This window comes from Hirundo rustica, chromosome 8, assembly GCF_015227805.2.
Source record: "Hirundo rustica isolate bHirRus1 chromosome 8, bHirRus1.pri.v3, whole genome shotgun sequence".
Lineage (NCBI taxonomy): Eukaryota > Metazoa > Chordata > Aves > Passeriformes > Hirundinidae > Hirundo > Hirundo rustica.
The window spans coordinates 22,043,128-22,063,485 of NC_053457.1; the positions used below are offsets into that span (position 1 = coordinate 22,043,128).

The window sequence follows — 20,358 nt, forward strand, 5'->3', positions numbered from 1 at the left end:
GCACAGGTGATGCCCCAAGCCCTGGAGGTACTGTGCTCCGGGCTCACGGTACCATCCCAGAGCCTGCCGCCGTCCCTGTGCCCCCCGAGTCCTGGCCCCGCTGCAGCACCTCCAGGCGTGCTCTGCCTGTGTACCCACTTGAACCACGGCGTGAGTGGGAAGGTGCGAGGCGTGTCCCTGTCACAGCAGTTTGCGATCTCCCGAAAGTCCATGCTGTGCCCGGCTGGGGGACAGCACAGTGAGGGGAGCATCCCTGACCGAGGGAATTTGGACTCGGGGAGGTTCAGCCTCACGGCAGGTAGGGGCTATCCGGGACAGCTCAGATGCCCCCGGCTTGGAGAAGGACAGCGTTTGGGACAGGAACGGCTTTGCCCCAGCGTGCAGTGAGGCAGTGTAGGGCCGGGGGTGGGCAGGGCGCAGGGCTGGGCTCCAGACCAGAGGCGGGGAGGCGGGGGGCCCCCTCGGGTCGGCCCACCCCGCCGCACCATAAAAGCGGCTGCAGGCGGTGCCCAGCGGGAGGTACGAGCTGCGGGATCCGCTGCCGCGAGCGCTACCGCTGCGTCCCCTCGCCACCACCGTGTCCCTCGCCACCGCCTGCCCCGCACGGCTGCCGGTCCGGCACCGCCATCCCTTGCCAGGGTGAGTGCCGGGGATGGCCCGGGAGGGGAAGTCAGGGCACCTGGAGGGGGGTCATCGATCCCACCGATGCTCTGAATGAGGATACAGGGGAAGAGGCGAGGTGACTGGAACCGGGCTATGTGCAAGATGGGAAGGAGCCCTGGTGTTCAGTAGAGAATCCAGGTGGAGGATAGAAGGGGACTCTGTGGGGCCCCCCTCACCCATGTCCCGAAGCATGGGGCAGACAGGAACCGACAAGAGTACAGGGCACCGTCCGTGGGGCTGCCCATGGCTGTCGGTGCCTGGGAGGGCTGTGTCAGAGCTGGGTGACCTGGTGAGGGGTGTAGGGCTGGGGTACGCTGTGAGTACGGCAGCAACCAGCCCGTGCATCCCCCACAGCTCAGGGACAGGGATGTCACCACCGTGCAAGAGGGCACCACTGCCCAGCTCCTGGGGCACAGAGGGGCTGCAGCTGCACCCCCACTGTGCCGTGGTCCCCGAGGACTCATTGTTGGGCTGTCCCCAGGCACCTCACCCGCAGAGCCATGACGGTGATGCCAACTGGCTCAAGTCAAGTCGTGCTGGCGCTGCTGCTGTGCTGGGTGGCCCCCAGCAGGCAGGAGCTGGCCCCGGTGCAGCTGCGGCTGGGGGGACCACGGGGCCCAGCCGGAGAGGGCCGGCTGGAGGTGCTGTACCAGGGGCGCTGGGGCACCGTGTGCGATGACAGCTTCGACTTCCACGCGGCCACGGTCGCCTGCCGACAGCTGGGTTACACCGCAGCCATCACCTGGACACATAGTGCCACCTACGGCCAAGGGGAAGGTAGGGGGCAGGTGGGGAATGGGGGGCGGGGGATCCTGACGAGGGCAGTGCGCTTCCCGCTGGCTGTGGGAGCCTCCCCACAGGGCTGTGGGTGCAGACAGCTTGCAGGACGCACTACCATGCTGTTGTCCCCAGGCCCCATCTGGCTGGACAACGTGCGGTGTGGGGGCGGTGAAAACTCCCTGGCAGAGTGTGTCCACAATGGCTGGGGCGTCAGCGACTGCCACCACGGCGAGGACGCTGGTGTGGTGTGCTCAGGGCAGCGCCTGCCTGGCAACTCCCCCCAGGCTACTGCCTCTGGTCACCTGGGAGAGGTGAGTGGGGGCCCACGGCATTTGCCTGTGCCCAGCAGGGTACACCTGGGTGGCTGGAGCAGGTCCCACTAACCCTTCCCCTGGCCCCTTTCCTGGACACCCTGCCCTGGATGCTGGAGCCCCACGCCCACCCCGTGGCATCTGTGGCAGGTGTCAGGAATAACCCTGGAGGAGGTGCGGCTCAAGCCCGTCCTGGCACGGGCCAAGCTGAGCATGCCAGTGATGGAGGGTGCTGTGGAGGTGAAGCACAACGGGCGCTGGAGGCAGGTGTGTGATGCCAACTGGACCAGGAACAACAGCCGCGTGGTCTGCGGGATGCTGGGCTTCCCCCGGGAGAAGCACATCAACACCAGCTTCTACCGGTAGGGATGTGGGAGACGAGCTGCACCTGGGCACGGCGGGCAGGGGCCTGGCTGGACTCACTGCGGGGACAAGAGACTGGAGGAGTGGTCAGAGAAGGGCTGCACCTATGGGTGGGCGTGTGAGGTGCCAATGTGGCCTGGCCATGGACGGATCCCCTTCTTGGGCCTTTGGCAAGGGTCAGGGTTGGGCTCAGCAGCATCCAGAGGTCTTTGGGGATGGTCACCATCATGGCTGGCAAAGTGTGGGAGAAAGGAGAGGAAAGACAAGTGTCCCTTGGTCCCTCCCACCCTGTCTCAGCCTGGAACTATAAATACAGCCCATAATGAGCCCCTACCAGTGCCAGGAGTCACAGAGTCCCACTGGGACACACGTTACAGACAGGCTTGGCACAGTAATTGCCGGTGGGGAGAGAATATGACGTACCTTGGGGTCTCCATCTCCTGCCGGGGGGGCAGAAATGATGGGACAGGGGGTTCAGAGTTGGGCAGTGTCAGCATGCTCCCTCACCTCCTGGCTCTGAACACCCACAGAAAACTCTGGAACAGGAAGCTGAAGGACCCCAACTCCAGGTAGGACTGAGCATGGTGGGCAGGGCACCTTGGATGGGCACCCAGCATGAGCATTGGGTGGGGGAGGGTCTCTGGCATCCAAGCTGACCCTGGCCCTGCTCCTCTTCCTCGGCAGCCTGAAGACCCTCAGCCAGAAGAACAGCTTCTGGGTGCACAAGGTGCGGTGTCAGGGCTCAGAGCCCCACCTGGCCCGCTGCCCTATGCAGGTGGCCCCACCAGCACCCCGCCAGCACGCCTGCCCCCACGGCATGCACGCCATCGTCAGCTGTCTCCCTGGCCCTGCCTTCCAGAAGAGCACAGGCAAGGGCAAGAACAAAACCACCCCAGGAAAGGTGAGCCCTTGCAGATTTCCACACCCTCTCCCACTGCTGGAGGGTCCCAGAGCTGAGCAGCACTCAGACACCCCAGCTGCACTTGAGGAGGGGGCCGGCTGTGTACTGGGGTTGCTGACTGGCCGCTCCCCATACCCAGGTGCTCCCAGTGCGGCTGCGAGCGGGCACCCACGCTGGTGAGGGCCGGGTGGAGGTGCTACGCCACGGGGAGTGGGGCACCGTGTGTGACAAGCAGTGGGACCTGGCTGCAGCCAGTGTGGTGTGCCGGCAGCTGGGCTTCGGGACAGCGAAGCAGGCCTTGGTGGGAGCGCGCATGGGACAAGGTGAGGCAGGTGTTACAGCACGGGCTTGGGAAACCTCTGGGCTTGGAGGGGTATGATGGGGAAATCAGCTGGTTTAATGTGTCCCGATGGAGAATCTTGGGATGCTCACGCAGCTCCAGCCTGCCCTGGGATGAGGCTACCCTGTCTGCTCCTGCCATGGGCAGCCCCATTCCCATAGAGAATGCCCAGACCAGGGGAAGGAGGATGAGGGTCCTGCTCCAGGATGCTCATGGAGCAGGGAGCACTGACCCTTTCTGTGCTTTAGGTCTGGGGCCCATCCATATGAGCAATGTACGGTGCAGTGGCCGTGAGCGCTCTCTGGGAGAGTGTCGCTTCCAGGATGCTGAGCAGAATGGGTGTCGGCACGAGGCTGACGCTGCCGTCCGCTGCCACATGCCCTACATGGACTTCAAGAGCCAGGTGAGTCCCTGCCTCCTTCCCAGAGCCTGTAGAACCCCAGCCCCATTGCACAGTCCCTGCTCCCCAAGCTCTACGCCCAGCATGGATGCCCAGAGCAGCCCTGGAGTGACCCGGGGAATGGGGGGGACACAGAGCAGCACCCTGATGGGGTTCTGCACGATGATCTGGCGGCAAAATTGGTCTTGTAGGGAGGAAGGGAGGAAGAGGAAGATGAGGGAGATGTTCAGCTGGATGTGTGGGGCTGCTTGTCCCATTGCAGCATGGGGTGGGAGAGCTGGGGGTCTGCACCATGTTCCAGCTCAGCCCCTCTCTGCCAACAGGTGCGACTGGCCGGGGGCCGCAACCCTGAGGAAGGCGTGGTGGAGGTGCTGGTGCCAGTGCAAGGGCAGCTGCAGTGGGGTGCAGTGTGCGGCGCGCAGTGGGGCCTGAACGAGGCCATGGTGGTCTGCAGGCAGCTGGGGCTGGGCTTTGCCAGCCATGCCCTCCAGGTGAGTGGGATACCAGCCTGAGGCCAGAACTGCAGGGGTCTTGCAGTATGGATAGCGTGGGCATGGTGTAGCCGGGGGCTCTGGGATGGCATGGTGGGAAGACAAATCACGGTGGCAGTGTTAGGGCAGGAGAGGAGGCAGGGGAGGCAGGTGGGTGCTGGCAAGGGCTGCAAAGACTGGTCCGAGCACCGTGCTCCTCCTCTGTTCAGGAGACGTGGTACTGGGCAGGCAGCCCCGATGCCACCCGGGTTGTGATGAGCGGGGTGCGCTGTGCCGGCACCGAGCTGGCCCTCCAGCAGTGCCAGCGCCATGGCCCTGTCCACTGCCCCAGCGGCGGGGGACGCTTCTCAGCGGGGGTCACCTGCACCGCCCGTGAGTAGCAGGAGCCCATGGGGTACTGCTGGGAGGGGGGACACCCCTTCTCCTGTAGGAGAGTGGGGGGTGCTATGCAAGGTGGGGATCACCTTCTCAACCCCTGCTGGTCCCCTCCACGCCAGACGCACCAGACCTGGTGATGAACGCCCAGCTGGTGCAGGAGACAGCCTACCTGGAGGACCGGCCCCTGGGGCTGCTGTACTGTGCCCATGAGGAGCGCTGCCTCTCCCGCTCTGCTGACAACATGCAATGGCCCTATGGCCACCGCCGCCTCCTTCGCTTCTCCTCCCAGATCCATAACCTGGGAAGAGCCGATTTCCGACCAAGGATGGGGCGTCATGCCTGGACTTGGCACCAGTGCCACCGGTGAGTGGCCCGTAGGCGGGGGCTGGCAGGGAGCTGCCCCCTCCTTGGGCCAGGCAGGGCATGGCGGCACCCGTCCCCAAGAGGCTGTCCCACCCGGGGTAATTAACAGCGTCTGAGCCAGCACTGTCATTACGACTTTATTTGGCTTCAGGGTTGTAATTTGCTGAGTCCTTGGGTGCTGCCCCGCTGGAAGTTCTGCGGGGTTTGCCTGGGCCAGCCACGTGCTCCCTGGCATGGCACTGGTCCTGTGCTCAGCCCCTGTCCCCACAGACACTTCCACAGCATCGAGGTCTTTACCCACTATGATCTGCTGACGCTCAACGGCTCCAAGGTGGCCGAGGGGCACAAGGCCAGCTTTTGCCTGGAAGACACCAACTGCCCCGATGGTAGGTGCCAGCTGCGGAGCTGACAGTGGCCCCCCATTCTGCTCCCCAGAGGGGCTCTGTCAGTGCCTCCCACACCTCCCCTCCTCGCTGCAGGTCTTCAGCGACGTTTTGCCTGTGCCAACTTTGGTGAGCAGGGGGTGAGTGTGGGGTGCTGGGACACCTACCGCCATGACATCGACTGCCAGTGGATTGACATCACCGACGTGCCGCCAGGCAGCTACACCTTCCAGGTATGGGGATGGAGGGCACCAAGCTACCGGATCTCAGGGCTGGGAGGCTCCCTTCCATGAGCACCACAGCACCCCTCACCCCGCACATCAGGGTGCTGCTCTGTACCCTGCCGTGCATGCCACAGCCCTGCCTGGCCAGAGCATAGCAGAGGTGCTCCCAGCCCTGCCCCTTGCCCTCCCCAGGTGGTCGTGAATCCCAAGCATGAGGTGGCTGAGTCTGACTTCTCCAACAACGTGATGAGGTGCCAGTGCAAGTATGATGGGCAGCGCGTCTGGATGCATGGCTGCCACACAAGTAAGGAGGGACGGGAGCACAGGGGCTACGGCAGGCACCGTGAGGGAAGCGATGAGGCTGGGGGTGCCACAGGTTTCTTCTGCCCCCACACGCTCACCCAACCCCACAACATCACTCTCCCCAGGTGATGCCTACGGTGCCGACGTGGTGAGCGATCTGGAGAGACGGGAGCGCCTGGCCAACAACCTCGTGTGAACCCCTGGCATTGACACGGTCCCCGCAGCGCCACGGGAGAGTCCGACTCCCGCGCCCCGGGCCCTGTGCCCTGGCAGCACTGCACTGAGCTCAGGGACTTGCAGACTTTTGTCTTTATCGATGCTGCTGCAGAGGATGGAGATGAGCGCCAGGGCCGGTGGGGAGTGCCTGGGGGTGCCCAGTCCCGTGCTGCCAGCGGGACTTCAAAGGGTGGCTCCAGTAGCGCAGCAGCCCTCAGCTCCACAGCCCCAGGGCCCCCCAGGACAACTACCTCAGCCTGCCCAGCCCCCCATGCTCCAGCAGACTCAGGACAATCCCCAGCCCCCCATGCACCAGTCCTGTCTTCATTAAAGGTTCTGTGAGCAGGGAGCAGGGAGCTGTGCTGTGGGAGAGGGGGTACTCCCTTATCAATCCCACCGTCACCTCCTGCTTTCCCTGCACTCTTTCCCATTAGGATCATGAAGTCAATCCCCAGCTGGGAACAACTTGATCGAGGCAATGTGTCCCTAGCCAGGCAGTGTTTCCCCTGTGCCACCCAGGGCCACCAATCCCCTGGCTGTCTGCATGTGGCTGGCACCATGCAGCTCTGGCTTGCCATCAGTGGTCCCCATGGGCCAGGGCACCCTGGCCCTGAACTGGCTAACCCTGTGCATGCAAGAAGACCCAGCCAGCCCTGTGGCAGCATGGGCTGGCAGCCAGCCCAGCAGCCACTGTGTCTGCAGCTGACGTGCTGGGCTTTCCCAGGCTGTCCTGGCAGCTTCCCAGACATGGGAGCTGTGGTAGGGCCACTCTGTCCCTCAAAGCCCTTGCTCCTGGACACAGTGTGGGGACACAGGGTAGGTACACTGCGCCCTTGCTCTCCGTTTCTTACCTCCCGTGGTTTCTATCTTTTTTCTTACAACAGGAAATAAAAGGGAATGTCACCAACACACTCTGTACTGTCTGTTCCTCAGACTGCCAGCCACGGGGCGGTGCCAGCCCCCTCCTTGCATACCTCTGTGCATTCCTGTCTCACTGGCAGGCACCAGCCCAGGATGGGGGGCTGTCAGCACCCACCGTGGCCCAGGACAAGTCAGGCTGCACCCACACGTGATGGTCCCTGCACGTGGAGTTGCTGCTGGGAACGGTGGTAACGCACTGAAGGGGCTCAAGGCCAGGGACCGTGGCAAGGCACGTGCCGGTGGAGGCTCACCCGGCCAGGGTCGGGCTTTGAGGGATGCCGGATGGCGGGGAAGATGTTTTCCACATGAGAGCAGCTTTGCGCCCTGAAATTTCCACTGGCCAAGCCACGAGCATCCGGGAACGGCAGCCGAGACAGCTCCCAGCTGGCAGCGCTGCCGGATGGTGCAGGGGCAGGCAGCCACCACCACCGGGTCATGACCAGCTCCACTGCTGCCAAGCTGGGGGACAGCCAGGGGACACAGGGCAGGCGCACGAGCTCTTCAGCGACCAAACGCGTGCGAAATGCTGGCAGCGGTGGCAGAAAAGCATCATCCCCATCCTCAGCTCCTGTGAAAGGCCCCAAAACCTCAGAGTCTGCAGAGCTACAGGGTGGGAGCGCTGGGGAACATAGGGCTGTTTTTCAGGTGCTGAGAGATGATGCAAAGCAGAGCCAAGGGCAGATCCCAGGTGCCAGCCTCCGCCCGGGGGCAGGGCAGGAAGCCCCCAGGCTGCCACGGCCGGCAGCGTGGCCACATCACAGCCCCGTGTGGGGCCAGGAACACGGCCCTGCCCATGCTCTGACAAGGGCCCTGCTGTTCAGGGCTGCAGCTGCTCCGCGGAAGTAAACAGGGTCCCTGCCAGCACATTCCTGCCTGCCGTCCTGCCCGATCCCTCCTGCCTGCACATCCCCCACAGCCGCGGGGACACCCAGCACCTGGGAGGGGTGGACATCCCCGCAGCAGTGCGGACCACGCACAGCTGCCCCGGCACGCACACCCTCCCCCGGTAGGAAGGGAACGGGGAGCCACCACCCAGGCAAGCAAACAAAATAAACGGCATTTATTAGCAAAATAAAGGAAAGAAACTCTCACTCACAAGGCCTTGCAAGGCGGCCAGGGCCGCACCACACAGCCCCCCATGCTCGCTGCTGAGCTCCCTGCATCCTGCTGTTGCTCCTGCTGTGGCTGGCAGCCTTGGGGGTTCTGCCCTGGGCAGGGTGGGCAGTGCTGCCCGATAGCAACAGCATCCCCACAGCACCAACCAGCCCGCATGCTGCTCAGCCCTTTCGGTGAAGCAGCGCGGTGCTTTTGGACGCAGTGCAGAATCTGTCCCAGCTCTGAGACACAGAGTGCTCTGCCTGCCTGCAGGGAGGGACGTGGGCTCAAAGTGCAGCCACCTGGCTCAGTCCCGGCCCTCCCAGGCATCCTCCCGCTGCTTGTTCTCCAGTCGCTTCCTCTCTGCAGAGACAACAGGGTCAACGCCACGTCCCATCACCTCACCTCCCCGTGGAGGTGGCCGGAGCCCACCCTGGTGCAGTCCCCTCTCACCCAGCACCCTGTGAGGAGCATGCATGAGAGAGCCCCCCCTATACTGCAGCCCCTCCAGGCATCCAAAACTCACTCACCTTGAGCTTCTTGCAGCTTCCTCCGCTCGGCATCTCGCTGGGCTGGTGTCTGGTTGCTCCGTACCCCCAGGGCACCAATCACCAGCCGCCTGGCCAGGACAGCCGATGTTTCAGGGCGCTCCTTGGCTGGCTGCAGGTACTCTGTGAAGATGGGGGACATTAGTGCGGCACCCTGGGAGGGACAGGGCAGCCAGCACAGCTGTGGGGCCGTGCTGGCTGCCCCATCCATCCCCAATTATCAGGATGATGTTGCAGCACAAGCACGATGGCACAAGCTGGCACGGGGCAGCACCACTCACCAGCATATGCCCTGGCTTTGGCTTTAGAGGCGCGGGTGCCCTGGGAGAGCGGGCGTGTCTTCACCATCAGGTGCTTGGTGCTGAGGGCATCGCGTGCTGCAGGAAGAGAGCAGCATGTCCACGTGCAAAGTCAGCCCCACGCCCAGGATCTGGCTTTGGGGGACCGATGCCTCCTCTCTGCCCATCCCCAGCTGAACCAGGAGCAGTACCTGTTATGGGGCTGGAGAAGACGCCCAGGGCGTGCGTATCATCCACCCACTTAATATCAAAGCCTTTTTTCCTGCCAAAGAGTGGGAAGATCAGCGAGGCATCGGCACCTGATGGGCGGCCATCTGGAGCAGAGCCCAGGCAGGGAACCCCAGCACCAGGGACAGAGTGCTGGCAGACTCACTGATAGCTGCAGAAGACACGCATCAGATCCTCGGTGCGGAAATCCGAGGGGAAATCGTAGATCTCGATGACGTGGGGCAGCTCATCATCGCTGATGTCTGGTGCAGCAGGTTTGGCCCCATAGTAGTTGAAGCGGGGTGACTGCTGGCTCTCCTGGTGCTTCTCACCCCCTGAGAGCTGCAGCAGCAGGAGAGGCACAGCACTGAGCAAACCCATGCCCACCTGCCTCACAGCAGCTCCCGACCCATGGCAATTGCCCCCCCAAAGCTGTCCAGGCCCCTGCAGCTCACCCCAGCACTGCAGATGAATTCATGGCATTGAGAATTAGGAGCTATCAACCAGAGTTCTCACACCATGCACTTGCTTTTACTATTTACCATCATCCCTTCACTGCTCTGCGGCCAGGTCAGGGACATGGTAGGAATGGCAGGGGTGAAACAGCACATGCGTGTCCAAGCACACCCCTCCTTCCACAGTGATGTGATAACCTGAAATACCTTTGGGGAAGAACAAGGAGCAGGATAGTAATGCCAGGAGGAAAGATTGACGTCTCTCTGCCACATGGAAGCACCAGGCTCAGCACGCCCTGGCTGCAGCACGTGCACCGGAGCAGCCTATCAGCACCCCAGATGCCAAGATGAAAAAGACAGTGCTCCACTGAGGAGCAAGTTCTGCTGGTTAATCACCCGTGCACCTAAAAATTTATGTTTTATTCCTCATTTGAATTTGTCTGACTTTACTTTCCAGCCGGCAGTTCTTGTTCTGCCTCTCTGCTGGGTTAAAGAACCTTCAGTCCCTGGTCTCCCTCCCACCACAGCACTTACTAATGTTAATCAAATCCCTTCTCAATCTTCTTCTTGATAAAATACTAAAGGTTGTGCACCTTTAGTACCTTACAGCGGGGCACTTTCTCCAGCCCTAAAGGATGATGGCTGTAAAGCTTTCATACCTTGTACATTTTTCAATCCTTATTTTAAAATGCAGGCAGCAGCCTCCCGCTGCCACAACACAGGGGTGCAGCCAGCCCCTATTTCCCTCTGTCCCACAGCATTGCCAGTGCCAGTTGGTCACCCTGCACCATGTTTTGCCCAGTGGGCACCCTGCATCGCTTGCTGAATCCAAACCACGCCGTGCCAGTGGCCAAGGGGATTCACTGCCCTGCTTCAGCTGAGACACCAGGCCAGGCGCAGTCCAAAGTCACTGACAGCTCCCCTGTCCCCCCTGGAGGCGGGGCTAGCATGATGCCAAGAAGTGGGTACATAACTCAGGCAGGTTCCACCCTGATCCCCTAAGCGATCATAGCAGAGCACGCCACGACTGCAAGCTTAGAGTCCATAAATCCCAGCCGATAAAGCTGGGATAAATAAAGCCCAGCTCAGTCGATAAAAAGTGCTCATTCCAACAATTTTATGGGGAGATGGATTCCCGGTGGGTAAGGGGGTGCTGCCCTAGCGGCTGGATGCCAGCGGAGGGTAGGGCAGAGCTATGGAGCTCACGGGACAAGCCAGCACTGCCAGCAGAGCCTCCTGCCCCGCCGTCACCCCCGTGCAGGGCAGCACACTCATCAGGCACCCTGCGCCTGCTCGGGGGAAGCAAGGAAGCCATTCCCAGACAGGAGAAAGCCCTGTGGTGCTGCTTGAGGGAGCAGAGCACTCAGGTAGTGCCAGGCACCGGGAATATGATTAGAGAGAAGGAGCACAGAGTGCCGGAGCAGTCCTTGACCTTCACAAATCACCAAGGGTGGCGGGGCAGGAAGGACAGGCTTTGTCTGGCAGCAGGGCTCAGCCAGGCAGCAGGCACGGCTCAACAGGTCCCCCTGCACTGCCAGCCCGGCACACAGCGTGCCAGCAGCTCCCAGCCCTGGGGCAGGGCAGGGAGCGGGAGCCATGGTGTGGTCCCCAGCCCCGGCAGGCATCCTGGGGAGGGTTCGCTGATGGACGGACAGACAGATGACGTGGAAATGAAGCCTGTCCATCACATCCCGCTGCTCTCTAAAGACAGACTCCTGCCAGAGCAGGTCAGAGGGGTCAGTGGCTGCTTGCTTACACCACAGCCCTGGGCAGGCACGCACCATGGCCCCTGCCATGCCGCACAGCCTGATGGAGAGTCCACAGAGCCTGCAAGGAAACGGTCACAGTGCTTAATTACTCCGTGCTCAAACTGATTTCTACTCGGAATTTGTCTGGTTTCAACTTCCAGCCAATGGTGCTCACGATGGTGTTTTTTCCCTGCTAGATTAAAGAGCCATCCGCTATCAGAAATCTCTCCTCCACACAGAACGTCATAAATCTTGCTCTCTGCCAGCTACCTGCATTGCATAAGGATTCAGTTACAAGGAAGATGTTACTAATTTTCTTGCTCTTTTTGTTAATTAACAACAGCTCCATCTTCCCGAGAGCCTGTGCCCTCCCCAAGCAGCTACATCCACCTGCTAGGACCTCAGAGGGCTCAGGAAGCATGAGGCACCATGCAGGAATCTGCAGGAGACAAAGATGGCAACTTTTGATAAATCACTATTTCAGGTTCTTTTTCACTCACTTTGGGAAGCTCCCTGAAAGCCCAAATTTATCTCAGAGCTTGTGCATAGGGGGGCCAACACAGACACTCCTTGGAGTGAGAAGCTGTACTGCACAGCACAACCTTGCCCACAGCATCCTATGGCTGCACCATAAGAGGGATCCTCCCTGACCTTCCTTCCCTGAGGATGAAGCCATGCCCACAGAAAGCCAATGCCACCTGTACCAGCTCCCTCAGAGCAGCAGCACTGTCCTCCTCACACCAGCACTTACCACAGCCTCCAGTCTGAAGGGTGGCAGACAGCGGCTCAGAGGAGCACAGCCAGGCAAGGATGGGCACACCCAACACCCTTCCACATCCCCCCAAATGCGAGCCCCACTTCAGCACCATGCCAGGCTCCAAGAGGACACATCAGTCCAAGCAAGGCCGTGAGGACAAGGTGGGATCTGTGCACGTCAGTAAGAGTGCTCTTGAGTAAATCTGCTCCCTTCACAGATGCTGTTATCAAGGCACCACCTGCCACTTCACACCCTGCTTCCAGCCAGGGGTAGGCAGATGCAGGATGTAACAATATTAACATTGTTTGTTTCTTCAGGTACATTAATGTAATTTGGAAAATTACCAGTTTGACGCTACTGTATTAAAATGCAATAAGGGATATCCAGCCTTGCTGCTGGAGCCAAGCTTTCCTTGTGAATGGCAGCAAAATGGCGTGGGTCCTGCACCAAGCAGCCAACTGTAGTAAATTCAGCAGCATGTGTGCAGGAGGGAATGGCAATGAGCCCCAGCTGATTAAGAAGCCATAGTTTTGAGGAAACACCCCACTGCTGTTTCAATGGGATCCCATACATCTCAGCCCATTTCTTTATCACCAGCCCTGGTTTCATGAGGGTGCAGTTTACAGCACTTCAGCAAGTTTTACTGGGCACACTTTATGTACTACAGAGGGATGATCACCTCAGCCTTTACCAGCAATGCAGGGTGGGACGGGACAGGTGGGAGAAAATGGAGATCCCAGGTGCTTTGGCACCACAGCGAAAGGCTGGCTCTAAGAACAGGCACACAGCCAGCTAGGCTGACTATGTCCTTGGTGCAGCCCACCCATCCCATGCACTCACCCCAGAGAACACAGGAACAGTCATTCCCCACATCCCAGGGGGCACCAGTCACCATCCCTGCAAATCCCCACAAACACTGGCTTGCAGGAAGTACCTCCTCCAGCAGGCGTGGGTGCAGACAGTCACCATCATCGTTGAACAGCACATCCCAGCTCTCCTCAGCACCTGGGCTGGTCTGGCTCAGGGTTTCAGCATTGGCACTGGTCTGTCCTTCCTTTGGGGAGCTGCTGTGGAGACCCCTCTCTTCTTTCTCAGCCTTCTGGTGCTTCTGCAGCGAGCCCATGTCCTTATCTGGCCTTGCCAGCTCCTTGGTCCAGGACGTAGGCGAGATCCCCTCCATGCCACGGCACAGCAGCTCTAGGGGCAGTGGGGGCTCACAGCTTTCCAGAGGTGCTCCCTCCCACAGGCTGCTCCCAGCCTCAGCACTGCTATCTGTGCAGGCAGAAGTGCTGCCTGCTTCCTCTACAGCAGGCACTGGGTCACCCTCCCCACTGGGATCCCCAGCACCAGCAGCGCTCTCCTCCACGACAGGTGGGAGCTGGGATGGGCTGCCCATGCCCTGCTGTGGAGTGCTCCCCCCTGGGAGTACTGGAACGTCACCCATGCTACCCCTCAAGAACACAGGTTCACAGGTGGCTCCTGGTGCAGACAAGGTGCTCTCTCCAGGAAGCACAGCCCTACCTCCCCACGTCTCCTCTTCCTCCCGTACCCCAGGGGCACAACCCTTGCTCTGTTCTGTCAGGAGAGACCTCTCCTCCTCCCTCTCCTCCTCCCTCTCCTCCTCCCTCTCCTCCTCCCAGGCTTTCGGACCCACCGTCTCCCCCACCAACTGGGGCACCCTGCCATGGTTGCCCACCCCTGCTGGCTGCAGGACAGCCTCACCCAGGCTTTGGGAGAGGTCCCCATCTGGATCTAGGGTGCTGTCCCCCAAGTGCTCCAACATGCCACTCAGGCCTGTCTGACAAACCAGTCCTGGGCTAGCAGCGAGTGTTGGGCTAGTGGGGTCATCCCCTGGCTCAGGGGTAGCCTTCACAGCTGCAGCCTGGGCCCTCAGTGGGGATGGAGGGTCAGGCGCACTCCCTATCATCCTGTGGCCGTGGCTGAGCTCTCTGGGTTCTTCATGAGATGCTTTGTCCTGCATGTCGCAGGGCTGAGCAACAGCTGGATCCGGGCATGGCTCACACACACTGGGTGATGCCTCCAGGCTTTCCAGTGCAATAGGGCAGCTGCCTCTCGTCCTATGGCTGTGCCTGGCAGAGGCCGTCTGCGGCTCCTTTGGGCCGGCATCCACCTTGTTCTCCCTCCTTGCCTGTGTCCTGGCACGGGGGCTTCGCCTCTGCCCCCCGCCACTGGCCCGCCCAGAGTCCTGCACCAGGCAGTGGTTCTCAGGCTCCCAGCGGTGGTTCTCAGCCTCCCAGCGGTGCCCAACCCGTGTGTCACCTGCTGCTTGTGCCTCTCTCTCCCGCCGCGCTTTGGGCACGTAGAGGGCCATGTCGGGCTTCCTGCGGCGCGCCCGGCTGCCCTCCGCCTCCTGCTGCATGGTGCCGCCACTGCCTGCCAAGGAGAGAACAGCGTCACCGTCCCGCCCGCAGCCCAACAGCCCCACAGCCGGGAGCACAGTGGGCAGCCCCTGCCCAGCTCACTGAGTCAGGGTCCCACCCTGGATCCCTCAGCAGCTGGCACACAGTGACGGATTGTGGAGCCCCAACGCGGCCCCGCAGTAGCGTATCTGCAGACACGGTGTGGGGCCTGGAGCACCCCACAGCCCTAGAGCCTTTGGTGGAGTGCATCCGGCTTGGGGGAAGCAGGGAAATCCTGACAGAAGCACGGAGGCACCTTCCTGCTCCAGCAGCGGCTGCCTGGGACCCTCGAGCCCAAGGGACCAGCGTGTGCAGCTGAAGAGGAACACTGAGACCATGCACTACCTCAGCAGCAAAAACCACAGAGAAGCCTGAGGCAGCCACAGAACAACGGAAAGCAAACCCCAGTGCAGGGATACCCTGGCACGGGACTGTGGCATGCTGCAGCCCTGCTCACCTGCTGCCCCGTCCCAACAGAGATTTATTTTTCATCATCTTCGGCAGAAGCAGGCACGCCACGAGCGGCCAGGCCCCCCTGCCCCTATAAACATGCATCAGACAGGGTTTATGGAGACGGATGGTGCGGGGGGCTGCGTTGTGGTTGAGGGGAAAGCAGAGTGGGGCTGGGCTGGGGCACCATGATTAATCACTGCCCACTCCGTTTAGGGGGATTCATCACAGGCCGCTGTCAGGTAAATCACTGGAAAAACACCTCTTCAGTAATTAATGTGAAGTGACGGATGGACAGCCCCTGGGCCCATTAATCTGGACCATCAGCGCCGACCGAGATTATGAATGTCAGGATGCATAAACTGCCGGCAGATCAATAGGGCCAGGAACCCATCCAAGGCTCTCATTTCCGAGGCACCTCCGGTACATTAGCCTCCCCTCCACACAGCCCCTGACCGAGGCGCGAACGCTCTCCGTGGCCCCTCACCGACGGCCAGCAGTGGTGCCGGGAAGGCGAGGGGAGGCCGACCACTGGCTGGAAAGAGGCTGGGGCTGCCCATGCCACACAGCATCCTCTTCCTGATGGATGGACAGACCGTTGCCTGGGCACGATGGATGAGTCCCTCATGGCTCTCTGGAAACCACTGGAAAAGCCCAGCAGGGAAGCACCCCTAGCATGACCACGGCGCCTGTGCCTGCACCTCATGCCGCAAAGATGGGCAGGAATGTGACGTGCAGGCACGGGCACCGCGGTGAAGTTGAGCACCATCCCAGGGCTGCCCCAATCATTTTTCTGTCTCCATAGCTCTTGTCATTTTTTCCCCCTCTTTGATACACTAATTTTGCTGGCAGAACGATCCCCTTTATCTTTATCGACCACAAGAAAAAAGGAACGTATCCTACAAACTTTCCAAGGACCGGATTAGTCATTTTTCAACACTGAGGCATTATACATTTTCTCACCGAGTGGTAGCCCAAGTGCCAGAGGAGAGGGGGCACTGGAAGCCCCCCCAGCACCACCATTTCCAACCACAGATAGCTTCCAACTGCACCGAAGCATGTTCTGCTAAAGGACATTTCCCAGCCAAGCCCAGAGTCCCAGGCCATGGCTCATCACTGAATCTCTTGTGGGGGTCAGTGATCTCTCCAGGCTCTCCTTCCTGACAATTTCCAGCACAGGGAGCAACCAGAAGTAGCACTGCTCCATGCACATCCCATGTCACCTCCAAGAGCCTTTGCACATAGGATTTATGGGCTCCTCAAAAGCTTGCCATTCACCTTACCTCACCCTTCAAAGCAGATGGTGCAGCATTAGCCAGATGCCTGGTGCTGGGAGGATCCTTTCCCTACACAGCTATGCCTCTGCCTGCCACACACTGCTGGGGAAGAGCTGCAGCCTGGGAAGAAGCACGACAAGGTGGTAGATGACCCACAGTGGCAGGGGTGCCGCAGTGCTTTGTTTTTCCCCCACAGGGCAGCACAGCTCCTGCCCCCAGCCTATTACACACTTCATCGATGCCACAGCCACGGGTTGGCACCGCCTGATTTCATGCTCAGGAAGCAGAGCAATGGCCCTGGCTTTGAATCTCATTCACACTACGCTAGGCAGGGCAACCCTGCCACTCCCAGAGTCTGTGACCAAGCTTGCCCCAGAAGCAATGGGTAGTACCTCTCCAAAAGGCCTATGGTGCCCAGATGCTGTCCTGTTTTATGGACCTGCCTAGCAAAACAACTCAGCGCTCTGGCACCAAGCAAGGAAAGGCCACGGTACCATGATAAAAGTGACGGGAGTGCTGCCCAGCTGTCTGGCATGTAAAGTCTACCAGCCCAGCACAACATAGCCTGGCATGGTCAGGAGGATGCCAGACCATCAGCCAAGGAGGCAGCCAGAGCTCCCTGAGGGCACAGGCTCCTCTCACACTGCTCCCAGAACACCGTGTCACGGGGTGCTCATGGTATGCGTTTGTGAGGTCTCACTGGTCATGTGCCAGCCTATTTCTCCTCCAGAGAACATCTGCAGCACACATGGGCAGCATTTTCTCCCTGATTTCTCTCCCCGTCCTGTCTAGGGAAGGACCCCACAAACAAGAGCAAGCCAGCCACAGTCCTGCTCAGGGAACCTGGGAACAGGCATGGATGCTGGGCCGTGGTGCTCATGTGGAACATGCCAGTACCTGGAGAAGTCTCAGTGCCACACAGCACCCTCTCAGCAGGCTGCCGCATTTCCTGGCAGGGAGCTGTATTTTTAGCCTTCGAGGTTTCTAATTCCACTCAATCCATATTCCCATCGATAGAGCAGATAACCTTAAAGCCTTGACAGTGAACAGGGATGGCAATACTGGGGGACCAGGAGCTTTGGGGCACCTCACGCAGCTTTGGCATGCAGCTCGCACGCCACAATGTCACTCTTTACAACCTGCAGCAGATTGGGCTCTTTGAAGGGGAAAAAAATAACTACAATAACAAGATTAATAAAAAGGCAGGTACAAGGAGATTCTAAACAGCTCCACTGGGGAACCTGCCACTCGCAGGACTCATCCCATGCCAGGCACGTGCCATGGCACACTTACCAACTGCACAACACCAGCCCCTGGCGGCCTGGACAAAGACCGTCAGAGGTTTTGGTTACCCTGCACCTCTCCTGCTCTCAGCAGAGCTCCAGCCCAGGCCACCTGGCTCAACAGTGGGCAACGGGGCCAGGAAAGGACCTGGATACCTGGTTGGAGACAGAGCAAAGGCACGAACACAGCCACCGGTACAAGGCAAAGCAGAGCATTCAAGGAGCGAGGAGCTGCATTCCATCCAACTCCTGCCTGCAGCCCCGCAGGCTTTGAAGACATCCTGTCCCCTGCTGCCAGGAGAAAGAGCTCTCCAGCAGCCACAGCAAACACTGGCTATGTGAGGAGGTGGCAAAAGCCTCACAGGCACTGAGAGAGATTTCAATCGTGCCTTTCACTTGCAATACTCTTAGGAGACACCTGGAATAGATGCTCTTAGGAGATACCTGAAACAAGAGAAGGGGAACATTCCAGACAGGAAGATAATTTGTAAGTCAATAGCGTCCCCTCACAGCTGCAGAGGGGCAGGGGAGAGGGAAGGAACAACAAACCAGCAGAAGGAGTTAACAGCCAGAATGCTAAGGGGAATACAAAGGACTACAAATATACCCAGGCAGAATCAGCACAAAAGTGAAAAGGTCTATTAATAAACAAGGAGGGAGAGAAAATTAATGATGGCTCAAAAATAAAGATGACTCAAAAGGGAAAAATCACTGTTTTTAAACAGAAAAATGGAAATGAGGCAGTGGCCTTGCGAAAACAGCTGCAGGAAAAGCAAAAACAGCATGTCCACACAGACACAGTCACCTGGCCAGCCTGGCCAGTGCTGAGATGAACCTATTAACCTGCTGACACACAGTGCAGAGAAGAAACCAGGGCCCTAGTGATGGGTAGAGCAAACAAGGCACTGATTTTGTCTGCAAGAAAGGACAACAAAACCAGACCTGAGAACAGGATAAACCCTGTCCCTATCCCTAGTGCAGAAGAAAACTGGCAGTATAAGTAGCCTGCATACCAACACAATGAATGATGGACACTGGCTTGCCCAGAGGAGTTATTTCAGAAGAATCGCTGGGCAAAGCTTTTTCATGAGGTATGCAAGAGCCAACTTAGCTGAACTTCAGGGTCTCATTTTACACCATCTCTCAAACTTTTACTTGTATAATGAACTGTCATTAAATTGGCAGATGATACTGAGCAGTGAGCTGCTGTAAACACTATCCAAAACACTGTTGAAAGTATCCAAGAAAAGTAAGCAGGAAAAAAAGCAAGAACTAGCCTGGGAAAATGAAGGTGAAATAACCCAAAGTAGCTACTCAGGGAGCAAGAGCATCCTGAAAAGCAAGGCCCACAGCCCTACAGTGCACTTACACAAGAAAGCAAGTGACTGGGGTGACCACCCCAAAATGTGCAAGAGTTTTATCTGGTCACCAGCATCATGCCATGGGCCACTCTAGGGCTACGAAAGCCCCACAGCAGGCAGCACACAGAACCTCGCAGGTGGTGTGAAGGATAGACGAGGATGCCAGGGGCCTGCAAGCAGCCATGAAAAACAGCGTCCAGCACCTGTGAGCACCAGACACTTGTTTTACAAGGCACGGCAGACCGGGGCACCGGGCCCCCGGGAATCCGTGTAACTCCCGTGCACTCAAGGGCTGACACACGGCCCTGTGACTCGGTACACTGGCGACAGTTACGGGGTCTGCAATGTGCCACCTTATCCGGGTAACCCGGGGGAAACCTGCCAGCGGCTGGGGAGATGGGACATCAGGTGGGGATCAGGGCTGGGACACGTGGGGGGCAGGACTGGGGGAAGGGATGGGGAACAGGGATGGGACAGGGATCAGGACCGGGACAGGGAGTAAGGATCAGGGCTGGAACACCAGGGTGAGGGAGAGAGGGGCAGCGCCCTGACCGGGCAGGGTGCGCACCCCGGGCCGCTGTGCCCCGGTACCGAGGGCCCCGCCGTGCCGTGCCGGGCCGGGCCGGGCCGTGCCGGGCCGCCGCCGTTACCAGTGGCCGCGCCGGGTCCCCCGTCGCTCTGCGCCGCGCCGCCGCTTCCGCCGCACCGAGCCCGCCCCGCCGCGGGGAGCGCCGGGACTTGTAGTGCGGAACCTGTACTGGGGAGCTGTGCTGTAGGAACCGTACTGTGGGAGCTGTACTGTGTACCTGTACTGTGAGATCCCTAATGTGTACCTATACTGTGTACCTATACTGTGTACCTGTACTGTGTACCTGTACTGTGTACCTGTACTGTGCACCTATACTGTGCACCTGTACTGTGGGACCTGTACTGTGCACCTGTACTGTGTACCTGTACTGTGCACCTGTACTGTGCACCTGTACTGTGTACCTGTACTGTGTACCTGTACTGTGCACCTGTACTGTGCACCTGTACTGTGTAACCTGCACTGTGTACCTGTACTGCGGGACCCGTACTGCGGCCCCGGTGTCCACTCCGCCCCGCTCCGTGCCCCCGCGGCCGCCGCCACGGTGCCGCAGCGCTCGGTCCTTCCCCGGCACCGTCCGGCAGCCGCAGGCAGGAGGCTCTGTGGCTGAGACGGTGGTGGGCAGAGGGAAGGCGACCCCCGCTCTGGCCCACGGGTGGCTCCCCTGAGGCTGCCGTAGGGCTCCCGTTACCGGTCAGTGTCACACACCGGGCGGGGCCGCGGTGCTCGCCGTGACGGGGCGGGCAGACCTGGGGACACCGCGCTACGAAGGCTTTGGGCAAGCTGGTGGGGCCGCCCTGTTTGGTTTGGCTGATGGGCAGCGGGTCTCTGCCCA

At 59.9% G+C, this 20,358-nt stretch overlaps 2 protein-coding genes across 2 annotated transcripts; one reads left to right on the forward strand and one right to left on the reverse strand.

Moving 5' to 3' along the window:
- The first annotated feature begins 536 nt into the window (after positions 1 to 536).
- LOXL4 (lysyl oxidase like 4) lies at positions 537 to 6,947 on the forward strand. The gene is made up of 15 exons (XM_040071216.2): positions 537 to 639; positions 1,145 to 1,440; positions 1,576 to 1,754; positions 1,905 to 2,116; positions 2,648 to 2,686; positions 2,802 to 3,018; positions 3,158 to 3,341; positions 3,607 to 3,761; positions 4,082 to 4,249; positions 4,459 to 4,621; positions 4,747 to 4,990; positions 5,261 to 5,376; positions 5,470 to 5,606; positions 5,790 to 5,901; positions 6,026 to 6,947. The coding sequence occupies exons 2-15, from the start codon at positions 1,164 to 1,166 to the stop codon at positions 6,094 to 6,096; spliced, it is 2,274 nt and encodes a 757-aa protein (XP_039927150.1). The 5' UTR covers positions 537 to 639; positions 1,145 to 1,163; the 3' UTR covers positions 6,097 to 6,947.
- Positions 6,948 to 8,098: 1,151 nt separating this feature from the next.
- On the reverse strand, positions 8,099 to 19,619 carry R3HCC1L (R3H domain and coiled-coil containing 1 like). The gene is made up of 7 exons (XM_040072191.1): positions 19,588 to 19,619; positions 13,081 to 14,540; positions 9,353 to 9,528; positions 9,171 to 9,241; positions 8,962 to 9,057; positions 8,663 to 8,803; positions 8,099 to 8,495 (listed from the first exon to the last, which is right to left on the reverse strand). Exons 2-7 carry the CDS (start codon positions 14,524 to 14,526, stop codon positions 8,440 to 8,442), a joined length of 1,986 nt encoding a protein of 661 aa, XP_039928125.1. The 5' UTR covers positions 14,527 to 14,540; positions 19,588 to 19,619; the 3' UTR covers positions 8,099 to 8,439.
- Positions 19,620 to 20,358: the final 739 nt, after the last annotated feature.

Coding starts and splice junctions, on each gene's coding strand:
- LOXL4 (XM_040071216.2), top strand. CDS start 1,164: ATGACGGTGATGCCAACTGGCTCAAGTCAAGTCGTGCTGGCGCTGCTG. Junction 3,342..3,606: donor GGGAGCGCGCATGGGACAAG/GTGAGGCAGGTG, acceptor TCTGTGCTTTAG/GTCTGGGGCCCATCCATATG. Junction 5,607..5,789: donor CAGGCAGCTACACCTTCCAG/GTATGGGGATGG, acceptor TGCCCTCCCCAG/GTGGTCGTGAATCCCAAGCA.
- R3HCC1L (XM_040072191.1), bottom strand. CDS start 14,526: ATGCAGCAGGAGGCGGAGGGCAGCCGGGCGCGCCGCAGGAAGCCCGAC. Junction 9,529..13,080: donor ACCCACGCCTGCTGGAGGAG/GTACTTCCTGCA, acceptor CTGCTGCTGCAG/CTCTCAGGGGGTGAGAAGCA. Junction 8,804..8,961: donor CAAAGCCAGGGCATATGCTG/GTGAGTGGTGCT, acceptor CCATCTTCACAG/AGTACCTGCAGCCAGCCAAG.